This window comes from Artibeus jamaicensis, unplaced genomic scaffold (genome assembly GCF_021234435.1).
Source record: "Artibeus jamaicensis isolate MK-2021 breed Jamaican fruit bat unplaced genomic scaffold, CSHL_Jam_final scaffold_474, whole genome shotgun sequence".
Taxonomy (NCBI): domain Eukaryota; kingdom Metazoa; phylum Chordata; class Mammalia; order Chiroptera; family Phyllostomidae; genus Artibeus; species Artibeus jamaicensis.
In genome coordinates this window covers 2368296-2389708 of record NW_026522046.1, presented here as the reverse complement: position 1 = coordinate 2389708, position 21413 = coordinate 2368296, and the positions used below count along the sequence as shown (strand labels likewise).

Genomic DNA, 21413 nt, shown 5'->3' with positions numbered 1-21413 from the left:
TTAATACAGCGAACACTGTTAAGTGCTATAAGCAACATAAAGTGCTTGGGAAGGGGAGAGAAAGAAGCAGTGTATTCCAAATGACATCTAGGAAAGATTCACTGTGGAGTTGCCTTCTGACCTACACCTCAAAAGGTCAAAATGGCAAATTGCAATTTACTGCAGGTGTTAGCCAATGCACAGGACTATGGAAGCTTCTCATGGTTTGAACGTGTGTGGGCAGTCTGAGGCTGGAGGGAATCAGCCTAGAAAGGGAGGGTGAATACCAGATTTGGAACCAGCTCTTTTTTACATTGTGGAGCCGTATAAATTTTTGCTAACAGGAAAATTATTTGGCCACATCTGTGGTTTGGAAAGGAAACTGGAAGTCACTTTGGGGATGGGGAAGTATTACAGAAGAGAGATGCAAATAAGGGGGCCCAGCAGAGACCATTGCTGTAGTCGAGATGCTAGCACCCTTGTTACCTACCCACAGGCACTTCTTGCCTCATGACCATTTAAACTAAAGTTCTTGTGGTAAGAGGGCAATTAACCTTCAATTTCCACATCTATTCCAGTTCTCCATCTTTCTAACCAGTTCCTCATTTCAGGTTTATTCTAGATTATAAACTCAGTGAGTCAGTCCAAACATCTCAATAGGAACATAGCATATTACATGTGAAACATGGTTGTTTGGTAAGATAGCATGAGATTCTAGGAAAGGATGAAAAGTTAACTAATTTTATCAATACTTCTGAGTCCTGACTCAATAAGTGGTATCCTCTTTAAGGAGGAAATGCCTTTTTAAAACTCAGCATGCCATTAAAGCCAGATAAATTAACTTTTTTAATTGACTTCTCAAAACTGGAACCCCTCCTCTGGGTTCAACATTTCCATTAAGAGTTTATAACACTGAAGTTGAAGATAGCATCTGAACTCAAGGCCTTACGTGATCAAAAGCCTCACTGATTGTTCTGGGCTCACTGATCTGATGGGGATCTACAGCTGGCATGCTCTGTGAGTCTCAGTTATCAGACCACTCTCTAAAATGCTAGGGTCCTTGGTGACCCCACCAGGTGTTTGATGATGAAGCGCATTTTAGAAGTAGTAATGAAGCGTTCTTCCAGTGGAGAACCTGGGTTGGATAAATCAAATCCAGTGCACCACCTGCTTTTGTATATAAAGTTTCATTAAAACACAACTATGCCCATTTGCTTATGTACTGTCCATAGCTGCCTTCACACTACAGTAGCATAATTTCACTGTTGCAAGAAAGCCAGAAATATTCACTTTATGAGCCTTTACAGAAGAGTCTGCCATCACCCCTGCTGTAGTGGAAAGGAACAAGGGTAGGAGTCAGAAGACGTGTTTTAAGTTCAACATTTGCTGCCTATTACCTGGGTGACCTGAGAAAAGCCACTTGATCCATCTGATCGCATTTTCTTCTCCCTATAATAAAGATTGTGAAGGTACAGACTGTGACAAGCACCTGAGCAAGTGTGTTCTGTGACAGTGTTTGTCATGCTGTAAGCTGCTGTGGAAGTGGAGCATCTCTAGTTCCAGCCCGTCATGGGCATTTTTCTTTCCCTCTCCAGAACACCCTGGAGCAGTGCAGCGTGTGCTCCAAGCCCATCATGGAGCGGATTCTCCGAGCCACCGGTAAGGCCTATCATCCTCACTGCTTTACCTGTGTGATGTGCCACCGCAGCCTGGATGGGATCCCATTCACCGTGGACGCTGGCGGCCTCATCCACTGCATCGAGGACTTCCACAAGTAAGCAATCTACTCCCCCACTTCCAGCCTGCCAATCTCTTGCAGTCTGTTGTCACTGCCTGGCAACTGGGCCACTTGGTCTTCTTTCTCAGAGCCATGGAATCTCAGGATTTGATGGGGCCTTAAAAAGAATTGATTGATCCCCCCCATGCAATGCAGGAATTGCTATCAGGTGGTCCATGTGGCCTTGCCAGCCCGGCCTCTACTGCACGGCTTCCCTGGGGCTGGTTCCTGGCATCTTTGGGTGGCTTTAATTGTGAGAAAATTCACTCAGCCACAGAATATTTGTGTTGGAAAGAGGCAGGATCCTGGGCCAGCCCTCCCTGGCCTAAACGTGAACATGTGTGACTTTGAATTGTTGCTCAACTTCTCTGAGCTCTTCAGTTTGGTCATTAGACCAGACCTTTTTTAAGCTCTCCAGCAATAACAGCCCAGGATTCTCTCTCTCCACCCTGCCACTCTACAGATAGGAAGTTATGGGAGGGCAGACCCAGAACGATTCAGTCCTTACTAAATGCAAGCCTCTCACATGCTCAGAGGCAGCATAATGCCATTGTCCCTCCTCTCACCTCTTCTCCCACCCACATCCTTGCTTTCACAGGATATTTTCTAATGAAATTAGTGAAGTCAGTACTATGCAGTCTTTTGAGGAGGATTAGAAAGTACAGCCTCAAGGTCAAGACTACTTACTCATGGGCCTGGAAAAATATCTCCCCACTTCCTCAATTGTTTCACTTGCTGGTCCTCTTTCATGGGTTTTTCATGAAAATTGTATGGTTTTACATTTTGCTAACTTTTATGTGTCCACTTAGTTGGTTAATTGGTTAGTCACATTTTTAAATATTTTTAGGAATTCTATGAAAGCTTAGATATTATTTGCAGACAAGAAAGATAGAGGCTTTCTAGACTGTGTTCATGGGTGGTGCCCGTCCAGACAGACCGAGGCCCTCAAGGACATGAAGCTTGCATGGCTCACCAGTGTGGGGTTCATTCTGGGGCCTCCAGATATGCAGTCTTGTGGGTTAATTCTCACTGCTCTGTTGATTGTCAACAACCAGGAGATACTTGGCCACAAGCAGTTGGGGACCTGAGACTCATAGTTTAAAAATGACTTTCCTGACCACTTTCCAAGTAGCAAAGAAAGTGAAAACTTCACCAAAAGACGTGAGGCTGAATGAATTAAAAAGCCCCAGAGGCAGAAATTCTCCACCTGAATTAGGCAAGGAATGGCTCACTTTGAAAGGGCAGTCACAGCATAAATTGTACTTCACATTATCGATATTTTTAGCTTGTAATTACACATGAAGAAAGAAAACCTGCATCTATTTAAAAGAACTGAAAAGATACCAAGAAGGAGAATGTTTCTGTCACTGTGCCTCTCCTTTCTTAGACTCACCCTAATCCAAGAAAGATTGACAGATATAATCAGAGCACACATGTTTCTGTTGCTGATAAAGAATGATATATTGCACCCTCAATTAAAACAGGAAATCAATTCTGACAAATGTAAACTTATATCTATGCATTCATCTCCCATTTCTAAAAGTGGGGAGCATAATTAGAGACTTGTGGCTGGTGGCATAAATGTGTGATTCTGAATGCCCCAGAAAAGCAGACTTGAGCAATTGAAGAGGAAAAAAATCTCTAGCCTTCAACTGTCTCCCCACCACCACCACTAATTCAGTGGCTTGTTAAAACACAAATTATTTTTTAAAAATAACATTGTCTGTGTGATTAGTACTTGGGGGAAAAGCTTCTTTTTATCTTTTCCCCACTTCTTGAAGAAAAATATAAGAACATTTTACAGAACCCTGTTTTTGAGCCTAGAAAGTACTAGACCACAAAGCAGCTAAAAAGTCCAACCCTGGGTGAACTCTACTAGGCTAAGGAGAGGGGAGTTTAAGGGGAATACGGTCTTCTTCTGCAATTTTGGGGAGTGCTTGTTCTTGGCCATTCTGAATAGGTCTTCTTTGTGAGCTTTTAAGAAATGTATTTTATTTAAATTCAACCTCTCTACAAAGAGGTTTCCGTGTGCCCATTACCGTACTAACTGCTAATGGGGAGAGAGATGAGAAGAGGAATCGCATATGGTTGAAATCGCACCAATTCGGAGAGAGAAGCCTCTGTCAGCAAGGAGCTTTTCAGCAGGAAGGTGCAGCGTATGTGCATCATCAGGCAAGAAGGACTCAAAGCCAGGAGATGGGCACAGGCAAAGGCTTGCGCCAGAGTCAGAGGAGATTACTTGGCCCTAGCCTCCTGGAAGTAGAATTTCCAGTGTTTTAAGTGGGAAACAAGGAGATTCCTCGCAGAAAGAATAACTTGGGCAATAAATGAGGGTACAGAGTTAGGAAACGCTTCTCCATGTTCAAGGATGATTTTCTTGGCTGTTACTAGAGCAGCCTGGGAGTGAAAGTTACCATGAGATAGAGGAGAACCATGAAAGGATTATCCTTACCTGCTTACAATCCTGTCTTTTAAACCAGTGCTTCCCAAACTTCACTTGGGGAACTTAATAAACTGCAGATTCTAATTGCATAGGTCTGCAGTGGGCCCTAAAGTTCTGCATTTCTGACAAGCCCCCAGGTGGTCTTGAGTTGTACTTTGAGTAATGAGCTTCTGAAATACTATTTTTGAGGCCTTGTGAATGGGTCACTCCTTACATAACCACCTTCTGTCAAGGTTGGCTCTAGCCCTCCATCCTGTAAGGCAGGAACTCTTTCCCATATATATCATTTCAGAGGACTGCTCAAACTCAGTCCCGGGCATACTGACTGGCTCTCACCTCCACACACATGCACGCTTTCCCATTTCTTCTAAATGGCCATCTTTCAAGGTACAACCCAACTGCCATCTCCCCAAGAAGCATTCTCTGATCTCAATCCCGCCCTATCCCCTTGTTCCAATTTACATCCCTTTGTTCTACAGTTTTGTAAATTGACTATCGATAGCATTTACACAGTCTGGCTATTAATACAAAACACACATGCACACACACACCCATAAAACTTTACAGTAACCACCTTAAATCATTTTTGCAATGTTGTAAGATATGTATAAATTAATAGAACAAATACAGAAGTAGATAACACTCCCTCACTAGTCCGACTGCTAAGTCCTCATTTATATCTGTATTCCTAGTGCCAGCACAGTGAGCCCAGAAAAGCAGGCTTATTTAAATGACCCTTTCATTGTGTGGAGCCTTTATTCCTCTATCTTGTGCTTTCTTATCATGTATGTTACACTCATCCATTTATTTGTTTCATAAGCATCCATTTGTTGATTACCAGGACACACACAGAATGATTAAGACCATCCCTCTCTGCACCTTGGCTCCTGTGGCTGTAAAGTAGAAATGATCAAAGTAGTTCCTCATAACAATGCTGTCAGTAGAAAATAAGGTCAAGTGCTTAACAAGGGCTTGGCACATAATAAGCACTCAATAAATGTTAGCTATTTTAGCCATCAAAAGTGTTATCCAATTTTATCATTATTATCATTATTATTGTTGTTGTTGTTGTTATCTGCTCAGTCAACCGAACCTTGAAATAGACCACCTGAGATCTGGAACAGTCCTTGAAATGCCAACCAAAGAATGCTGTGGGACCTCAGAAACACCTTCCTGTGTCTTCTTTTCATCCAGGAAATGAGGCCAATTTTTAGGAAGGAAAAAATCCTTACTCAGCAAAAACACAGTTTATGCTTTTGCAAAGAGGAGGAACCTAGAGATTGAACATAAAGGCCCAAGTAACTTCTTATAGAGAGAAATGTGGGCGATGCTTCATTTCATTAGCTATAACCTGAATTTCTGCTCTGTGCACGAGTTACAGAGGTGGTTTTGGGGGACTCAGAGGTGGAGCAAATCCTGTATTATGGAAGGTTACAGTTTGGTGGTCCTCAAAGATATGCAAATAATTCCTACTGTAATAAGCAGATGCAATGACATCTCCTACAGTAAGTAATCCTACCTGGGGAAATTAAGTAAGGCTCATGGATACAGGGATAGGCAAGACATACTTCTGACCTTATAGAATGTACAGTCGCAATGGGGAAAGGAGATTTTGCAGTTGATTCTAGAAGTCTGCTTATTTCACTACTGGTGACCCAGATTCAAAAATAATCAGATAGTTCAAAGCAACTTTTTTGTCACTGAGTATAAACTTCTTGCACAAAATACCAATTATAATAACTCTGATTACTGCCACAGTTGTACCCTGGTCCTTTTAATTTTTCTTTCATAGCAATCAATTGATCTGATGCTTAATTCATATTTATTTAGGTTGCAGTCATACAGATGTCTTTTGGGTGCTGCCAGGAAAATTAATATGTATTACTTATAGAGCATAATATATGTAAAAATGCTTTGACAACCATAAAGTACTCTGTAAAGCATTAGATTACTATCATTATTTCTTTTTAAGTCTCACCACAAATAAATAAATTTTAATATCATCAATCTTAAAAATTACTGTGAATAAATGGAGTTGCACAGTCCCTTTTTTTTTTTGAATTTTTTGTTTCTTATCTATGTCCATTTCAAATCATGTCTCATTTCACACCATCACAAATACCACCCCCAACCTCCAGAATATGTAGATGGATACATGGCCTATTTTTTTATCCTATTAATTTGTTATGAGAAAAAAAGTTAGGACTAGCAGTCATAATAAAGAATATGAAGATATTAATAAATATTAAAATCCCTCACCAACAATTAAGCTCAAAATGATACATATATGTGTGTGTAGATATAAGTATATATGTATTCAGATGTGCTGTAATCCTTTAAAGAATAAAGAACTTGTGAACTTTTTAACTGTTTTTTCAAACAAAAGTTTAACACAACCAAAATGTAACAACTGCAGGTTTGGATATAGTAAATTTGGTGTAAAGGATATTTAAATTCACTAACTTCTGCTGTTTCAAAAAATAGTCATTTGAAGTCTATTTCCCAGAATCTGAGACACATTTCAAACAAAAAGGTGCTAATAAGTAGAAATGAGGCAAAGTCACCAGGCTCATAATAGTGAGATCAAGCCTGGGCAACGCATACAAAAGTCTAGAAGCAAATGGCAGAGACAAGCAGGGGCCTCCAGGACTTTTGTTCTCCGCTCTGAGGATCCCAGGGTTTGGGTTTGAAATCTATGCACAGGTTAATTCCGTATGAGGTACTAGAGGGCCAGTAGCGCTAGGTGCTCTCATGCATAAGCAATTCACACACTGCCCCGCCTCTTCCAACATCACTTATGATCTACAGGGACCTCAACAATCATTGAGTCTGTCCCTTATTTTAGGGTTGACAAAGCAGACAGACCCAGAGAAGGAAAATGACTGGCTCAAGGTCACAAACTGGTAGATCAAATGTCCTCTTAGTTTGCATCTGTTATCCTTTTATTTTAATCTTTGTGTCTCACCTCTTTGTCATTGTCTATGCTCAGTATCAAACCAAAACTATCTCTTTGTTTTCAGGAAATTTGCCCCCCGGTGTTCTGTATGCAAGGAGCCTATCATGCCAGCCCCGGGCCAGGAGGAGACTGTCCGGATTGTGGCTCTGGACCGCGACTTCCATGTTCACTGCTACCGCTGTGAGGTCAGTGGTCTGCGCCCCTAAACGCTGCATGGCAGGCATTGAAAGGCGTGTTAGAGCCCAGTTTTCATAAACATAGCAATTAACAAATTTGGGACAGCCCCTGGCGCATGTGTTCATGGGACTTAGGTTTTAGATCTGTCGTGGGCATTTAATGCTAGTGATATTGGACGTCATTTTACCCCTGTCACTCTCAGTTTCCAAAAAGGAGTCATGCTTATCTTTCCCAAATATGGCTATATGGCCAAAATGTAAAATTGCATAGTAAAGGGCATTGTAAATTGTAAAGAACTAAGTTAGTGGGGAAAGTTATTGTTATTATTTTGTTGTTATTGATGTTCTGAATCTTCAACTTTGGCTCTGATATTCCTGTAGGGTAAAGGTAATATTGTCTCCCATTTAGAAGGATAAGAATTTATTCTTTTCCAAGGCATTGGAACTTCATGTTCAAAGTCATGGAGATTCATTAAGTTTGCAAGCATCGACTGAGCGCTTTGTACAAGAGGTCAGGTGACTAAGAGCTATAGGAGAGTTATGCATGAGGTTCCATGGGAATATATATATATATATATATATATATATATATATATATATATATATATGCTATAATCCCAGCTGGCAGTGACAAGGAAGGCTTCTTGCCCAAGGGACATGTAGTCATTTATACAGCAAAGGGCAGCAAGTCTTTCCCCTACAGTCCAGGTTCTAACAGGGCACCGCTTTCAGAGAGTGATTTTAAAATGTTTTCTTATCCTGGTTCTATAAGTTACCCAGACCTCCTCTATGGAAGCAGATTTTTTATTTTCTGTTAGGTCTCCTGTGTGCAGCAGTTTTAGCTCCCTATTACCTCTGAGGGATAATATGTACATCCTCATTACCACACCTTCATGAGACTGGCTCACCTAGTCCCACTGGGAAGATCTTCCCAAGACCCAGACTAGCTCCCTGGAACTACGTTCATCACATTCGCTGCCTTAGCCATAACCACTCACCTGTTTTATGCACTGGGTTCCATTTTCTCCTAGAGCCCAAATTGCCTTAACATGAGAAGAGATAATAAAAACAACCAGCTTTTATACAAAGTTTATGACTAAAAAGCAACAGTAATGACCAGTCGTCGTGTTTAAAATTGACCTGAATCATATGTGTATAAGAGCTCATGGATACTTTAGAGATTATTTCACAGATGGAGAAACCGAGGCTCAAAGAAGAAAGGCTTCTTGACATTCTTCACACATACACCAGTAGGCTTTGTGTTTTGAATGGTTTTGTTTTCTTGCTAAGAGGTATATGAAAATGTACCTTTCCTCCTTCCAGATTAAATGATAGCTGTACAAATTAGTTTGCTTTAAAATACTGAGAATTTCTTTAGAAACCACACAGTAGAATGGGGAAAGCACTGAATTAGAAAAGGGAGGCCATTGTTCTAGTCGCCGCATTGCACTGGACAAATCACTTCCCTCTCTGCTCCTCACTCCCCCTCTCTAAAATGAGATCATACAGGGCACCCCATTACGGCTCATTTGGGCTCTAAGATTCAAGGACTTCATGGTCGCAGCACTGTGCTCCACTCTGGGCTCTTCAGCATGCCCTAGTAGCAGTAGAAGTTACCTCATTAAATCCTGAAAATCATGTCATTTATGAATTGTTCTTCCTTTCTATTGTGGCCAAAAGACTTAGTTTGGTTTCACTACTCAGTTTCTTGAGTGCTTCCAGAGCTACAGAGTATCTGCTCGTTCATTTTGGTAAAGCCAACCTTGCTGGGAAGTCCAACTGGGGCTGCTGTTGCGGTTGCCATTGCATCTCAGGCAATATCCTTCTTGAACTTAAATTTCATTCTTTGTCAAATGTAGACGTGAGCTCCAATGACAGTTCTGTCATGCCGGATGGCAGAGGCAGGGTCTGCAGCAATCGCAGGCTTTTAAAAGAGTGTCTACTGAAATTAGCAAGGGCACACACCCTTAGAGGAAGCACTACATTTTTTCCTAAAGAAATTTGTTTTCTCTGAACATAAGGGCCAACACTGAATTATTTAATACTTTACAAAGTGAACTCATAGAGGTGCTACCAACAATAACATAATACCTTACAGTTATGTCCTCTTCACATTTTTTCAAAGTATGTTTCACATCTGTTATCCTCTTTGACCCTCCCAACAGCTTGGTAAGGCAGGAAACGCAGGAGTTATTTTCAGAGTGGCCTTACCTGCAGGGACATGGGAGTGTCAGCACGAAGGGGGCTACCTCCCAGCCCAGCACTCATCCCTCTGCACCTTCATATCTCCTTTGGACAGTACAACAAACCATTCTTCCCCACAATTCCCCTTAGGGTTTTATTTTTGCTACAATTGGTAAGTATGCAAGGCCCATTGGTGGTGGCCCTTCTGCTTCACAAGAGTCATTTCATTCTTCAGCTTTGCCTCTGTCCAGAAATGGCCGAGAGATTTCATCCCTGCACTGATGATAAAAAGGGTAACAGTGAGTTAATGGTTAGGGATATGTTTTATTTTTCTTTTGTTTTTGCTATTATTATGTGGGTTAGACAAGAAAACTACCGTTTGAGATCCTCAGGGTTTGGGTTCTTCTCTTCCTAGACATGTATTTCCTACCAAGTGATCTTAGGAGGGTTATTTTACCCTTTGTAAAAATCTATGTCTTTAATATTTAGTTTAGTTTTATTCAACACTTACTATGTTATACACTGGGGATTGCAGGGACCTGATGATATATGAAGTAGAAAGGTAAGTGGCCACATTTTGGAGGTTTTGAATGGAAAGCTAAAGAATTTAATCTTTACATGTGTAGTTCCATTTTCACTTACACCCTATCCGTCTGTCCTTATTTTTCTAGGATTGTGGCGGTCTCCTGTCTGAAGGTGACAACCAAGGCTGCTACCCTTTGGATGGGCACATCCTCTGCAAGACCTGCAACTCTGCCCGCATCAGAGTGTTGACCGCCAAGGCTAGCACTGACCTTTGAGGTCAGTGGCCCGTTCAGCTGGTTAGTGGGTGGCGCGGAGAAGAGTGAAACACACACACAAAAGAAGAAGAAGAAAAGCAATAGAAAAATAGAAGAAAGGCAATCAAGCTATGGAATGATCTCTATTCTTCATGTAGTAGTAACCTTTCTGTAAAAACACATAGATTATGAGATTTCTCTTTAAGTTCTTAACCAACTACACATTTCACATTTAATTATGTAGGACGTTGATGGGCCTTTGTTCCCAAGGACTTCCACATTTTTGCACGGATTATGCCCCATCCCATTCACTTCTGCATTCCCGTAACTTTTAAGCCCTGTTTGTCTCACTTTTCATCTGGTTGAATGGCTTGTTTAGTGTGGTATTTGCTGTCACGCGGATTTTCCTGAGTGAATCAGCCAGTTCACAGGTGCTTTTAGGCTTGACGTCCCCTCCATCCTATCAGGTCCACGTTGCCTGTGATCACAAAGGGTAGCCATTCTTTCTTTGTGTATTGAAAGGTATATCTTTCTGTGGTTCTAAACTGGTCATGTTCCTTGGAAAAAATGCACAATTTATATGTTAGGCTATAAAGAATTTAAGCTGTAAATTACATAGTTTAAAACAAGCCCAAATTTGTAACCACCCAAATTCAAAATCTATAGTGACCAGTGGGAAAGGGTTAATTTGGAAAACAGATGTTAGTGAGAGAGATCCAAACTTCAATCTTTTTTTTAAAGAACTTGCAGGTGGGATATGCTGAGAAAGCACTGAGGGTGTTATGTTTGAGAAGCCCATTTTTATCCCACGATATTACCTTAAGATTTCCCTTCTCCATGCTGCTGGACACAGTACAAACTTGGTTGTCTCTAAAACATAAAGTTGTTCTATATTGCCCAGTTTTAATATCAGAATTGTTGATTTTTTTCTAAAATTCAAACATGAGTACCAAAACTGACTTTTTCTCTAGTGAAAGATAGCTTTAAAGAGCAGTGAATTCCCCTGCCCCCGGCCCAGGTCTTTTTCACCTGATAATTGCAAATCAGGGCCCATAAAAAAATGTAGTGTTTAGTTTACTTTAAAAAGACAGAAAAACTTGAAAAGATTGTGAAACTACAGTTTCATTATTTTCTTACTCTTTCTGCAACTTAAAATACATATTATAGGAGACATTGTCCTGTCATTGATGTGACATTTATGCCACACTTTCAAAGACAATCACAGAAAAAAGTCCCTTTTCTGAATTAAAAATATACATAATTTCTGCCTAGAATCTTTATTCAAACTCTGTTGGGCAGTGAAATGAATGTCTGCCAACTGCAGAACCATAATTCATTAGGTTCCAACATCTTTCTTTTAAGGAGAAACACCTGCCTTAATAACGGTGTTTTGTTAAACTAATTAAGAATTTTGGATTGAGATTTCTTAAACCTTTCTTCAAATGTTCCACACATATATGCTTTTAAATTATGAAATATTTTAAATATGCACAAAAGTATAAATAATAATATAATGAATTTCTATCTATGTAACACCTAGTTTAAAAAAGCAAATATAACAAATATAGTTACATTCCCCTGTATATCCTTCCTTGGTTCCACAAATATATTTTTCAGTCAGTTTTTTAGACTAATTTTTATTTTTATTTTTATTTTTTAACATCTAGAACAGAAATGAAAAAACATTTGGGCATGTTTTGAATTGCAACTCTTGCCTCAGGAATTCCAATGAAATTTATTTTACTTTAGTAAAAATAATCATAAAAATGGTTCTATTTTTTCAATAAGAAATTCTTAAGTCTGTGGTCACTATTGCTCATCAAAATTAATTGTGGCTCATTTGCTTTGGTCACCAAACAGTATCATTTTAGAACCAGCAAAGTTGTAGTTTTGAAAGTGTTTTTGTTTTTTGTTGTTTTTTTTTACCACTATCCTTTTCTTACCTTAGTAGTCTTATCTCTGATCTGAAGTTTCTCATAATGTGAAACACAATCAGATTCACTTCGGGCAGCATGTGCATTATAGGGTACAAGGGCGATTGTGCCTCTGAACTTCTGTCTTCTAAATTAAAGGCCAGACCATGCTGATCACCTCACAAAGCACTGACTGTGAGACAGTTGGGGAGAGAATATACTCTGAATTGCTTCAGTAACTTTATTTTGTATGAAATGCTTGGGAAAAACTGTTTTTAAGCCGAAAGCAAAGAGCCCAATTTATCGAGAGGTGAATTTTATCTCTTGAATAGCAGTCATATTATTATAAATTTTGCTGAAAAAGGAAAAATTTATGAAATATTTATACTATGAAATGCAATAACATTCTACTTGTTTGTTACATTTAAGTCCTTATGTAACTGAATGTTTACAAGCCAAAAAAAAAAAAAAGCAAGTTATAAGAAAATACTGCCACAAGCCCATCACTGTGGCATTGCCAGAATACTACTTGCTTACAGTCTTTATAGTACATTTTTATCACAACCTCAGAGTATCTTTACCAAAGATTTTTAAAGTAAATCTTTTTAAATATAGACTTACTATACTTTTATATAATAATGAATGTGCACACATACATATGCAGAAATATTTAGATTTAGGTTTTTTTTTTCTTTCACAAGGTATAATAAGGAAAGGATCCTACAATATTTTATTCCAGGATTTCTTAAATATATGACTTATATTGCTTTCTTGTCTTTTCTATTAATCATTTGGCTTAAACAATGCCAAATCACTCTTTGTTATTTTAGTTACATGAACTGTTGCCTATCACAGAGATTTAAAGATCGTATTACCTTAATGATTTATTATTCTATTATCTTTTGATATATTGTCTTAATTGATGACATTTAAATTCATAAATAATGGGAAAAAATCATACAGTCTATTACAGAAGTTAGTAAAAATATACTGGTTTTAAAAATTGTCAAGAACACAAACACTTAGTGATTCTGTGTAACAGGAGAGACACGGAAAAGGGAAAATCACCCGCTCCGCCATGGGCTCTGCAGACCATTTCAACGCCAGAGTCCTTCATCGCCCGGATCCCCAGCTCATGCTGACTCCATGTGGTGTCTAATGTGCAAACAAAATTGCCTTTAAAATTTAAAAATAAGTCCTGTGTTCCAGCATAAGGTGTCAAGGGCTTTGAGATGCTGGAAATCTCTGCAGCTCAAACATGTGGGTTCTTGTTCTTGTTGACAAATTATTTCTGTAGGAGCAAATTCCCTGGTCAAAATTCCCTCATTGAGTATATGCTGATTGATGTAGTGGAATTCCTAACACTTGTAATTGTTTTCTCTCTATGAAAGATCCTTTAGAGATGCTTGTGGTGATGTTTAAAGTCTATAAAACTCTACATCTAGACAAGTATTTTCATCGGGGTTCAGAGGAAGAAAGAGAACACTTCTGTGGGGCTATCATAGATAGGGCTTTGTGGAATACAGAAAGGACTCTGAAAACACATCTTCTAACAGTTTTCCTAGTTAGTAAAAATCCTATTAATGTGAACCAGCCAGGAATAACAGTGTTATTTCTATTTGATACAGTTTGGGTGTCTCTTGTCAAATCTGTGTCAGCTGCCCCTTGATGCCTCTGTTTTCAAGTTTTGAAGGGTGTTGGGGAAATTCTGGCAGCTGCTAGGGAGATCAGGGAAGAACTGATGTAACCTCACAGCCTCTCACCATTCCTCTTGGCTTGGAAAGGCTTTTTCTCCATATACATTTCTAGAAATATTGCTATACTACCTTAGGATTTCACATTTGTAGTTTAAACAAGCGATTGTCCATCTGTTGCCTCAAGCTACAGTACATGTGTGTTACGAAATATGACAGCATGTTCTATACCCTGCTTTAGCCATCTGTGGAAAACCAGGAGACTGAAAAAGATATACCTCTGTGAAATGTTCCTCGAGTCCCTCTCCTGAGATTGCTCTTTTGGTGCACTTTTGTGGGAGACAATCAGAGAGCAACATACACGTGTGCCTTATTGTCAAAGACTCTTTGCACTACTAGGAGTTCTCCACTGAAGCATCTAGAGCTTAAATACTAATCCTGAAAGCCCAAAGATACACTCACCAGCAAAACCCAGAGAGGTCTTAACTTTTCATCTTAAGCTTTTCTAATAGTATTTCTTTTCTCCATTATGTCTTGGAAGTACCTTAGAGATTCTTAAAATTGAGGAAACATTCTTAATGGCCACAAGGTGATGTATTGGATGTTGTTATTGATTATTTGGTCTTACTCTGGCTTTAGTCAGATAATGAAGACAGGACTTCACGTTGAACCTGTAACAGCCATTCAGCATATCTACTTTTTAAAATTGCCATAATTTTTTGGTTTGTTTGTTGTTGTTGTTTTCATTTAATAGTGGACAGAACAAGTTTAGAATCCTAGTTCTAAGTTATTACAGGGCAACCGTGAACATTTGAGGTCAAGTTATCTACTTAACAGGTAACTATACTGAATTTTTTCTCCTGAGGCTGTTGTTTGGTTAGCATACAATTTTAAACCTTTAAAAGATTATCTGGTTAAAGCTATGCAACTTGGTAAGAATTCTTAATCTCTCTCCCTTCCTCTTTTTCTCCCTCCTCTTTTTTCCTTCCTTCTTTCTTGCTTTCTTTCTTCCCTCCTTTTCATTGTACCTATTAATGCTATCCTGCTTCAGCTTTTCATAAATAAATCAATGCATTATAGTCCTTATGGTGTTATGATCATAATAAGGGAAGAAGGCTCCCACAAAATACATGTGGCATCCATAAACCCTTTCTTTCTAGGATATATTTCCCAGATCGTGTTTATTTCTAAAATGAGATGAGATAATAGAGTCTTTGGGTTTTATTTTAATAAGAGTTCATCAGGGATTCAGATCCTAGAGTTCTTGGTAAATTCATTTATGACTGCCCTCGTTTTCTCAGCTAAATGGAAAGTGATCTTTCTGAGACTCAGGTTTTCAGGGTTTTTTTTTTAATCCAAAGCATTTTTTACTAACAAAACAATGATATTTTTTAGTGGTGGCATGTTATTTTACTCCACTGAAACTTGGTAATTTTTATTATGGCAAGGAAAAACTATTGTCTATCTGGAATTTTTATACATATCAGCATTTTGCCCATGACAGTGATATTAAATCTTAGTATTTTATAAAAGCAACCTAAGAACAAGTCTGGGTCTCTCACTGAAGGACTTTGTTAAAACTTAGGTCTGAAATTCTTTTGAACTCTGGCTAATACTGATAAAAATATGCATGTGCCCTCTGTGTCCTTTTGTTTGTTTGTTGGGAAAAAGCTTATAATTCTAGGACTGTGTCTCCATTTTTGTTCCTTATCCTCACTTTCATCCTCTACAGGTTTTCACAAGGTTGACACTGATTTTCCTTTTGGAAAGGAATCACATAGGTGGACAGTAAAACATAATAACAATATAGAATACTTAATTCAATACATAAATGAAATTGCCAAGAATTAAGAAAAAGTCCCAGTGAGTATTTCATTTTAATATATAGGCAGAGTAGTTTTTGTTTGTTTGTTTGTTTGTTTGTTAACCTGTATTCAGGTGGAGTGGGATTCAGCAGCAGAAGGGGAAATTTTAGAGGAGAGACAGTCTGCAATTAAAACTATGGCAACACACGGTTCTTGTGTAGTGTGACTGAGAATTTTCATAAGGGCTTTAGGGAGCAGCAATCACTATTGTGTAAGGAGATAAAATATATATATTTCCAAGTTAATGAGATATTTAAAAGGCACTATGGCTAACAATCTATTTTTCCTCTGTCAGAAAAAAGTAAAATGACAGCTGCTGCCGGGTTCTGTGCCTGGCCACAACTACACTAGAAATTTGATAATACCTGACCTCTTATCCCCTCGGAGAGTGGGGCATAGCTCGCCTCTTTCTGGGAGATGATGATGCATATTCTGACATGTTTTTAGATAAACTACACTACACCCTAAGCATCTCTGCAGGTTAGAGATTTCTGTATTCATACAGTGATTTATTTGTTTCCAATGTACTTACTTGGTGAGCGCAAGTACTAGTTTTTTGATCTTCTGTTCAGATCTCTTTTCTATGTCATGCCTAATAACCACACTATGGTGGATTGTACCTCTTTTCTCTTTTTAGCTGCAAACAGAAAATTAAATATCAAATGGCATATTTTCCCTTCAATACTGAAAGGACAGACACATTCCTTTCTCTATTTTACTTTCCTGGCTCTTGTTCCAAAAAGTTGTGGCTTTATTTTAGTTGTCCAACAAGCAAGTGGCTGATTTTGGGGAAAGTTGTGTGGAAGATGCATTTTTATGAAACTCAGTGACATTTCCCCCTTGATGTTACCAAAAAATCACTAAAATCTCTGCTCTTTGTTTCTGATTAGCATACAGAAGTCTCCAACAACTCTAATAGAACTGGCTCTAGAGCTGAGCAAAACAAGTCTAATGTCTAAATATTTGCCTCTCAGTCATATATTAATAATTCTTTCAATTTTCCCTTGTTTATTGACAGGATGTCAAGGCCAATTAAATTTCTGCTTTTTCTCTGAACTGTTGGACCCCAAAATGTTTTCTAATATTATTTCAATCTATTGGGTGAAATGTAGCAATAGCTTTGGTTCAAGCTAGGTTAAAATATTTTTTTTCAGGATTGAAAGTAAATTGAATTTGAATCACCCAAAGGAAACTGATATTAAATGTGGAAATTTCCCTCAGGGACTCAAACCCAGGAGAGAGAATGCTAGAGGAGGGCAGATGTGCACACAACTTTATGTGTCGTACTGGTTTTGATGTTGCCAACATCAAAGTCATGCTGAAAATAAGAAGTAAGTTAATACATATGCCATGCCTGACACTCCCACTTCTGGTAAATGTTCATAAAGTCTCCTCAACCCTTTTTTTCCTGGATTCTTGATAGATTCAGCATAAACATTTACTGGCTAATTCATTTTGAGATTCACTTTCATTCTTCTCTGTTCAAATGCTTATATGCAGAGATGCTGTGATTTAGACCAAGTGAACAGCTTTTCTACACCATCAGTTAGGAACTATCCTTAGGGGGCCATATTTTCTCTTTACACTTGTCTTTCTAACATCTTTATACCTTACTCATTTCTTTAATTTAATAATCACTGTAAGGGAATCAGCCCCCAAGTAACTTTGATTCAGGCCAACTGCAGTACGATCAAACAGGTTCCCCTGGTGCTCCATCAGAAGAACTGTAGTGTAAGGAAGAGTAATTCTTCCCAGTGGCATCAGTAAAGCTTCGTGAAGTAGTAAAATCTGGTAAGAATCTTGAATTGATGCATTGACTTACTTAGAATTGAGGGAAGACTGACTAGTCAGGGCACCAGAAACAACAGGAAAGCAGAGGCTGCATTTAGGCAAGACCCTCTGTTTAAGTACCGCAGATTCTGGAACTTCCTTACCAAGAGAAAGAGCTTCTAGATAGGCAGGTTCGGTGGGAAGGAAAAGGCATAGAGGAAGCCTAATTCAATTTTATTTGCTTTTTCATTTTTTCATAATTGAAAAATAGGATGGCCAAAATGTAATGCAACACATACAGTATGAAAAACAAGCCTTTTTATAACATTCTCACTGTACAGTCTTAGCGGCTCAAAGGTACATACTTCACTCTTGCAGCAAACACACTTTGTCTTTTGATCTCCCACCAGAGAATGAGCAAGGCACCTCTATTTTCCTGTTGCTTCTAGGTCTATAATTAGAAAGGACTCCATAGTCACCTATTCCATTGTGTTGAAATTCCCTTACAGATTAATGGCTAGCAATAATACAGACTCTGCTTAAGCATCACCTACACCAAATAGCTCATCACTTCTTAAGGTCTTCCATTTCCACTGTCACACTTTGTTCTGAGTTCTCCCCTCCCCCCAACCATCACAGCACCTACCTTTGTGGCTGATGTTCTCCTTGGTGCCACACAAAACTCATCTTTAGTACAAAATTAAATGTTGCTTCATCCCTCCATTTTTACTTAAAATGTATTTTTTGCTTTTGGCAGCATGTTGCTTTTAAAATAACATCTGAATTTTAGCTGAAAATTATAAAAACCTTCTTTAAAAAATTTTAAAACTAGTGAAGGCTCTTATGAAGGTCAGGTTTAGAGTTTATGAGTTTTTTATTGTTTTCTTTCCTTCTTTATTCAAATGACAAATGGTTCTGTCAGTTGCTATATAGCTTTATGCCTTTCCCCAGTAACTATCCCAGGAACTGTACATCTAGTTACTTGGTCTGCTGATAAATATTGGGAAATGTCAGTGTGTGATCTCTATTTCTAACAAGGCAAAAGTCAAAAGCAAAAGACAGTGGTTCTGTTAAAACTCATTACTTCTGGTTGGGCAAAAGGCAATCATTCTTGGAGAAAGAAGACATATGTTATGGTTTTATGTAGAAAGGTATAAATTCTTTTCTTACTGCTCTGGATTACTAGTTTCCATAGTACTGTCTGGCCTCGGGGAGGACAAGGCCTGCAGCTTCTTCTGGCCCAGTCTGGAACCAGAGAGCCATATGGGCAGAACGTGTCATCAGTCTCCTGGGCAGGACCTGGGGTGGCTTTCTGAGGTCTAAACTAATAATTCCTAAGAGAGCTTACAAACTTCTTTCACACATAAAGCATCCCTGGGAGGATGGTTATTAATAGCCGAATCCTAGAAGAAAAAGATGAGGCTCAGAATTGTTAAGTGACTTGCTAAGAGTGATACAGCTGGTAAGGGGCATATTTGGGGACGTACTCAGTCTTACAAGTCCAGCAGTCTCTTCTGTGGCCACTCTCAGCACAGAATACCAGAGCACAATGTATGCTTCTCGCAGACGGAAGTACCCCCCATTCTATGGCATCCGAGGAAATTGCATCGGCCGTTTAGCTGTTGGGGCAAACCCACATGTGCACTGTTGGCGACCACAGAGCTGGCATGCTCAATGGGACAACTTGTGGAAAAGGACTAGGTGTTGTGTCTGATCAGTGCTGTGATGAAGTCAACAAGGAAGGGCCACCGTGAGGAACAAACAAGTGTGGCACTGAGGCACACTGCAGCAAATTTCCCCAGAGACCCTTGGTTTACTGAAAAACTCTGTGGAACTGTGAGGTTCAGAATATCAACAGAGTTCCTATCATTTAGAATTCAGTGCAGTGCATGGGTGACTTTATCCTTAAGACAAGTGTCTGTCCTGTGGACTGCAGTGTAAGCCCCACGGAGGGAGAAACTGCAGTAGGTAAACAGTGCATATTACTGTCTCTCTCAGTTCACATTGATCTGAGGCTCACCAAGTGTGTGTTAATGCATCAGGAATTTCCCAACCAGCCAGACAACCCATGACCTTTGAATGTCCGTGAACAAATACTATAGGACTGATTACCATTCTGAGATTTGGCCTTTGCCATTGGATAGACTGGGCTCCCTGGGCTGTTGTAACTTTATGATTCGTATGTACCTATCACAGGATTCTGGTACTGTGCATTTCCAGGACACTCACTGGGAAGCCTCTGTGTTACTGTAGAAGCTGCTGTACACAGCGAGTCAACCACTGGCCATTCTTTCTCTTGACCTTCATCCCTCAGGAAGCTCTGCCTTTTGGTGTGTGCTCTTGGCTTTTTATTTCATCCCATTTCTTTCTTATAGTTATTTGGCTTTTGGTTAAAATCTGTGACTCTGATTGAAAATAATTCTTTCTTCATCTGAGTTAAATCTACTGCAGGAAACCTTTAAAATTTGCTTTCTAGGCATTTTTCCTCCCCAGAGTTTATCATCCATCAAGCCAGTCTCATCATCTGTCTGCTTATTCCCAGGGATTAGTAAGGGCCAAGCTGAGTAACAAGCAGCCTCTCACCTCTGTCCAGTCTTCACACCTGGGAAATGCAGGAGGGACCAGCCCAGCCAGAAGAGTGGTAACCTTGGCTGAGATGACAACAGTCAGAGTCTGGAAAGGAGCCTCATTTTCTGTGAGGTTTGATAAATGTTATGGCTGATGGATTGGAAAACAGTTCTTGTAGAGTAGATGGAGCACCCCCACCTAGGAGTGGATTAATAGGAGAAGCATCCTGAGGACTTTGCAAAGTTATCCAAGTGAGTACACCTGAGTAGAGACTCACTTGGGTAGAACCTGTGACATCTTAGTAGGGGACATAGCAGGACAGTGAGGCAGTAAACACAAAAAAGCAGCCCTTAAAAAATACATAAAAGAAGCCACATGCTCTGCTTTATCTTTACATAATATAAAGAAAATTATTAATACAACTGTTCTTCCTCCTTTCTACACAATATAGTCTTTCATATTTAGGGGAAATATAATTGTGTTGTCTTTAAAACACACACCCTTGTGTGTGTATGCACACATGCCCACACTCATCCACACACACACACACACACACAAACATCTTCCAAGAAAGCTGATCCTTCAAAAAAGAAATCTTATTTTTCAAACACAGGGTTCTTCAGGCCAGAAAATTAATAATTGCTAGACCTGACCCATTTTTTGTGGCTGCCAAAAAGGAAAAGTTATTTAAATTTTGTATGGATCCAATTATCTCTTAAAATATTCCAAAGCTATTTGAGATGGAGTTGGAAACTAAGGTAGTTCTCTCCTGCTTGATTCCTTTTTAATATTTTTATCTGTTGGGAAAAGGGTAAAGAACTATTTTGGGCCGTTGTTGATGTATTGTGTTGCCACTTTTGTTCACACTGAGGCGTAGGATTAATAGTCGCTTTCTCGACTCCATTTCCTCAGCAAGAGAGAGCAAATATTGGGCCTGAATGTCTTTCCTCATGGAATTATTTAACTCCACTCTGAACTAGTTTAGAAAATGTAAAGTAAGGCGAGCTAGACTTTCTTGGAAACATTTCTTCTTTCTTTTTTTTCCTCCCCCTTGGAAGACATATGTATAAAGTATAAAAAATCTAGTTTTTTTCTCATTTCTTTTTCTCTTTTGGTGCAGTTGATGACTGTTTAGTAATAACAATAAACCAGGAGTAGGAGAATAGCCTAGCCAGGTGATGATGCATCTGACAATGTGTTTCATTCCTTCAAACACAGACTTTGAGAGGAAAAGAGATTTTTGTCATTGAAATACCAACAATAGGAATGACCTCATATTTTAACTTTCAGATGGTAAAAGGTGACTTGA

The 21413-nt window shown here is 39.1% G+C and overlaps 1 protein-coding gene across 13 annotated transcripts in view; it reads left to right on the top strand.

Annotated features, from left to right (window-relative positions):
• LPP (LIM domain containing preferred translocation partner in lipoma) overlaps positions 1-20653 on the top strand; it is a 628850-nt gene extending 608197 nt beyond the window's left edge. For all 13 annotated transcript variants that reach the window (XM_037131738.2, XM_037131739.2, XM_037131740.2 and 10 more), the window contains 3 exons: positions 1575-1753; positions 7220-7340; positions 10187-20653. In XM_037131738.2, the coding sequence (XP_036987633.2) occupies positions 1575-1753; positions 7220-7340; positions 10187-10315 (429 nt within the window). In that variant the 3' untranslated portion in view covers positions 10316-20653. The remainder of the gene's footprint in view (positions 1-1574; positions 1754-7219; positions 7341-10186) is intronic.
• The last annotated feature ends 760 nt before the right edge of the window (positions 20654-21413 follow it).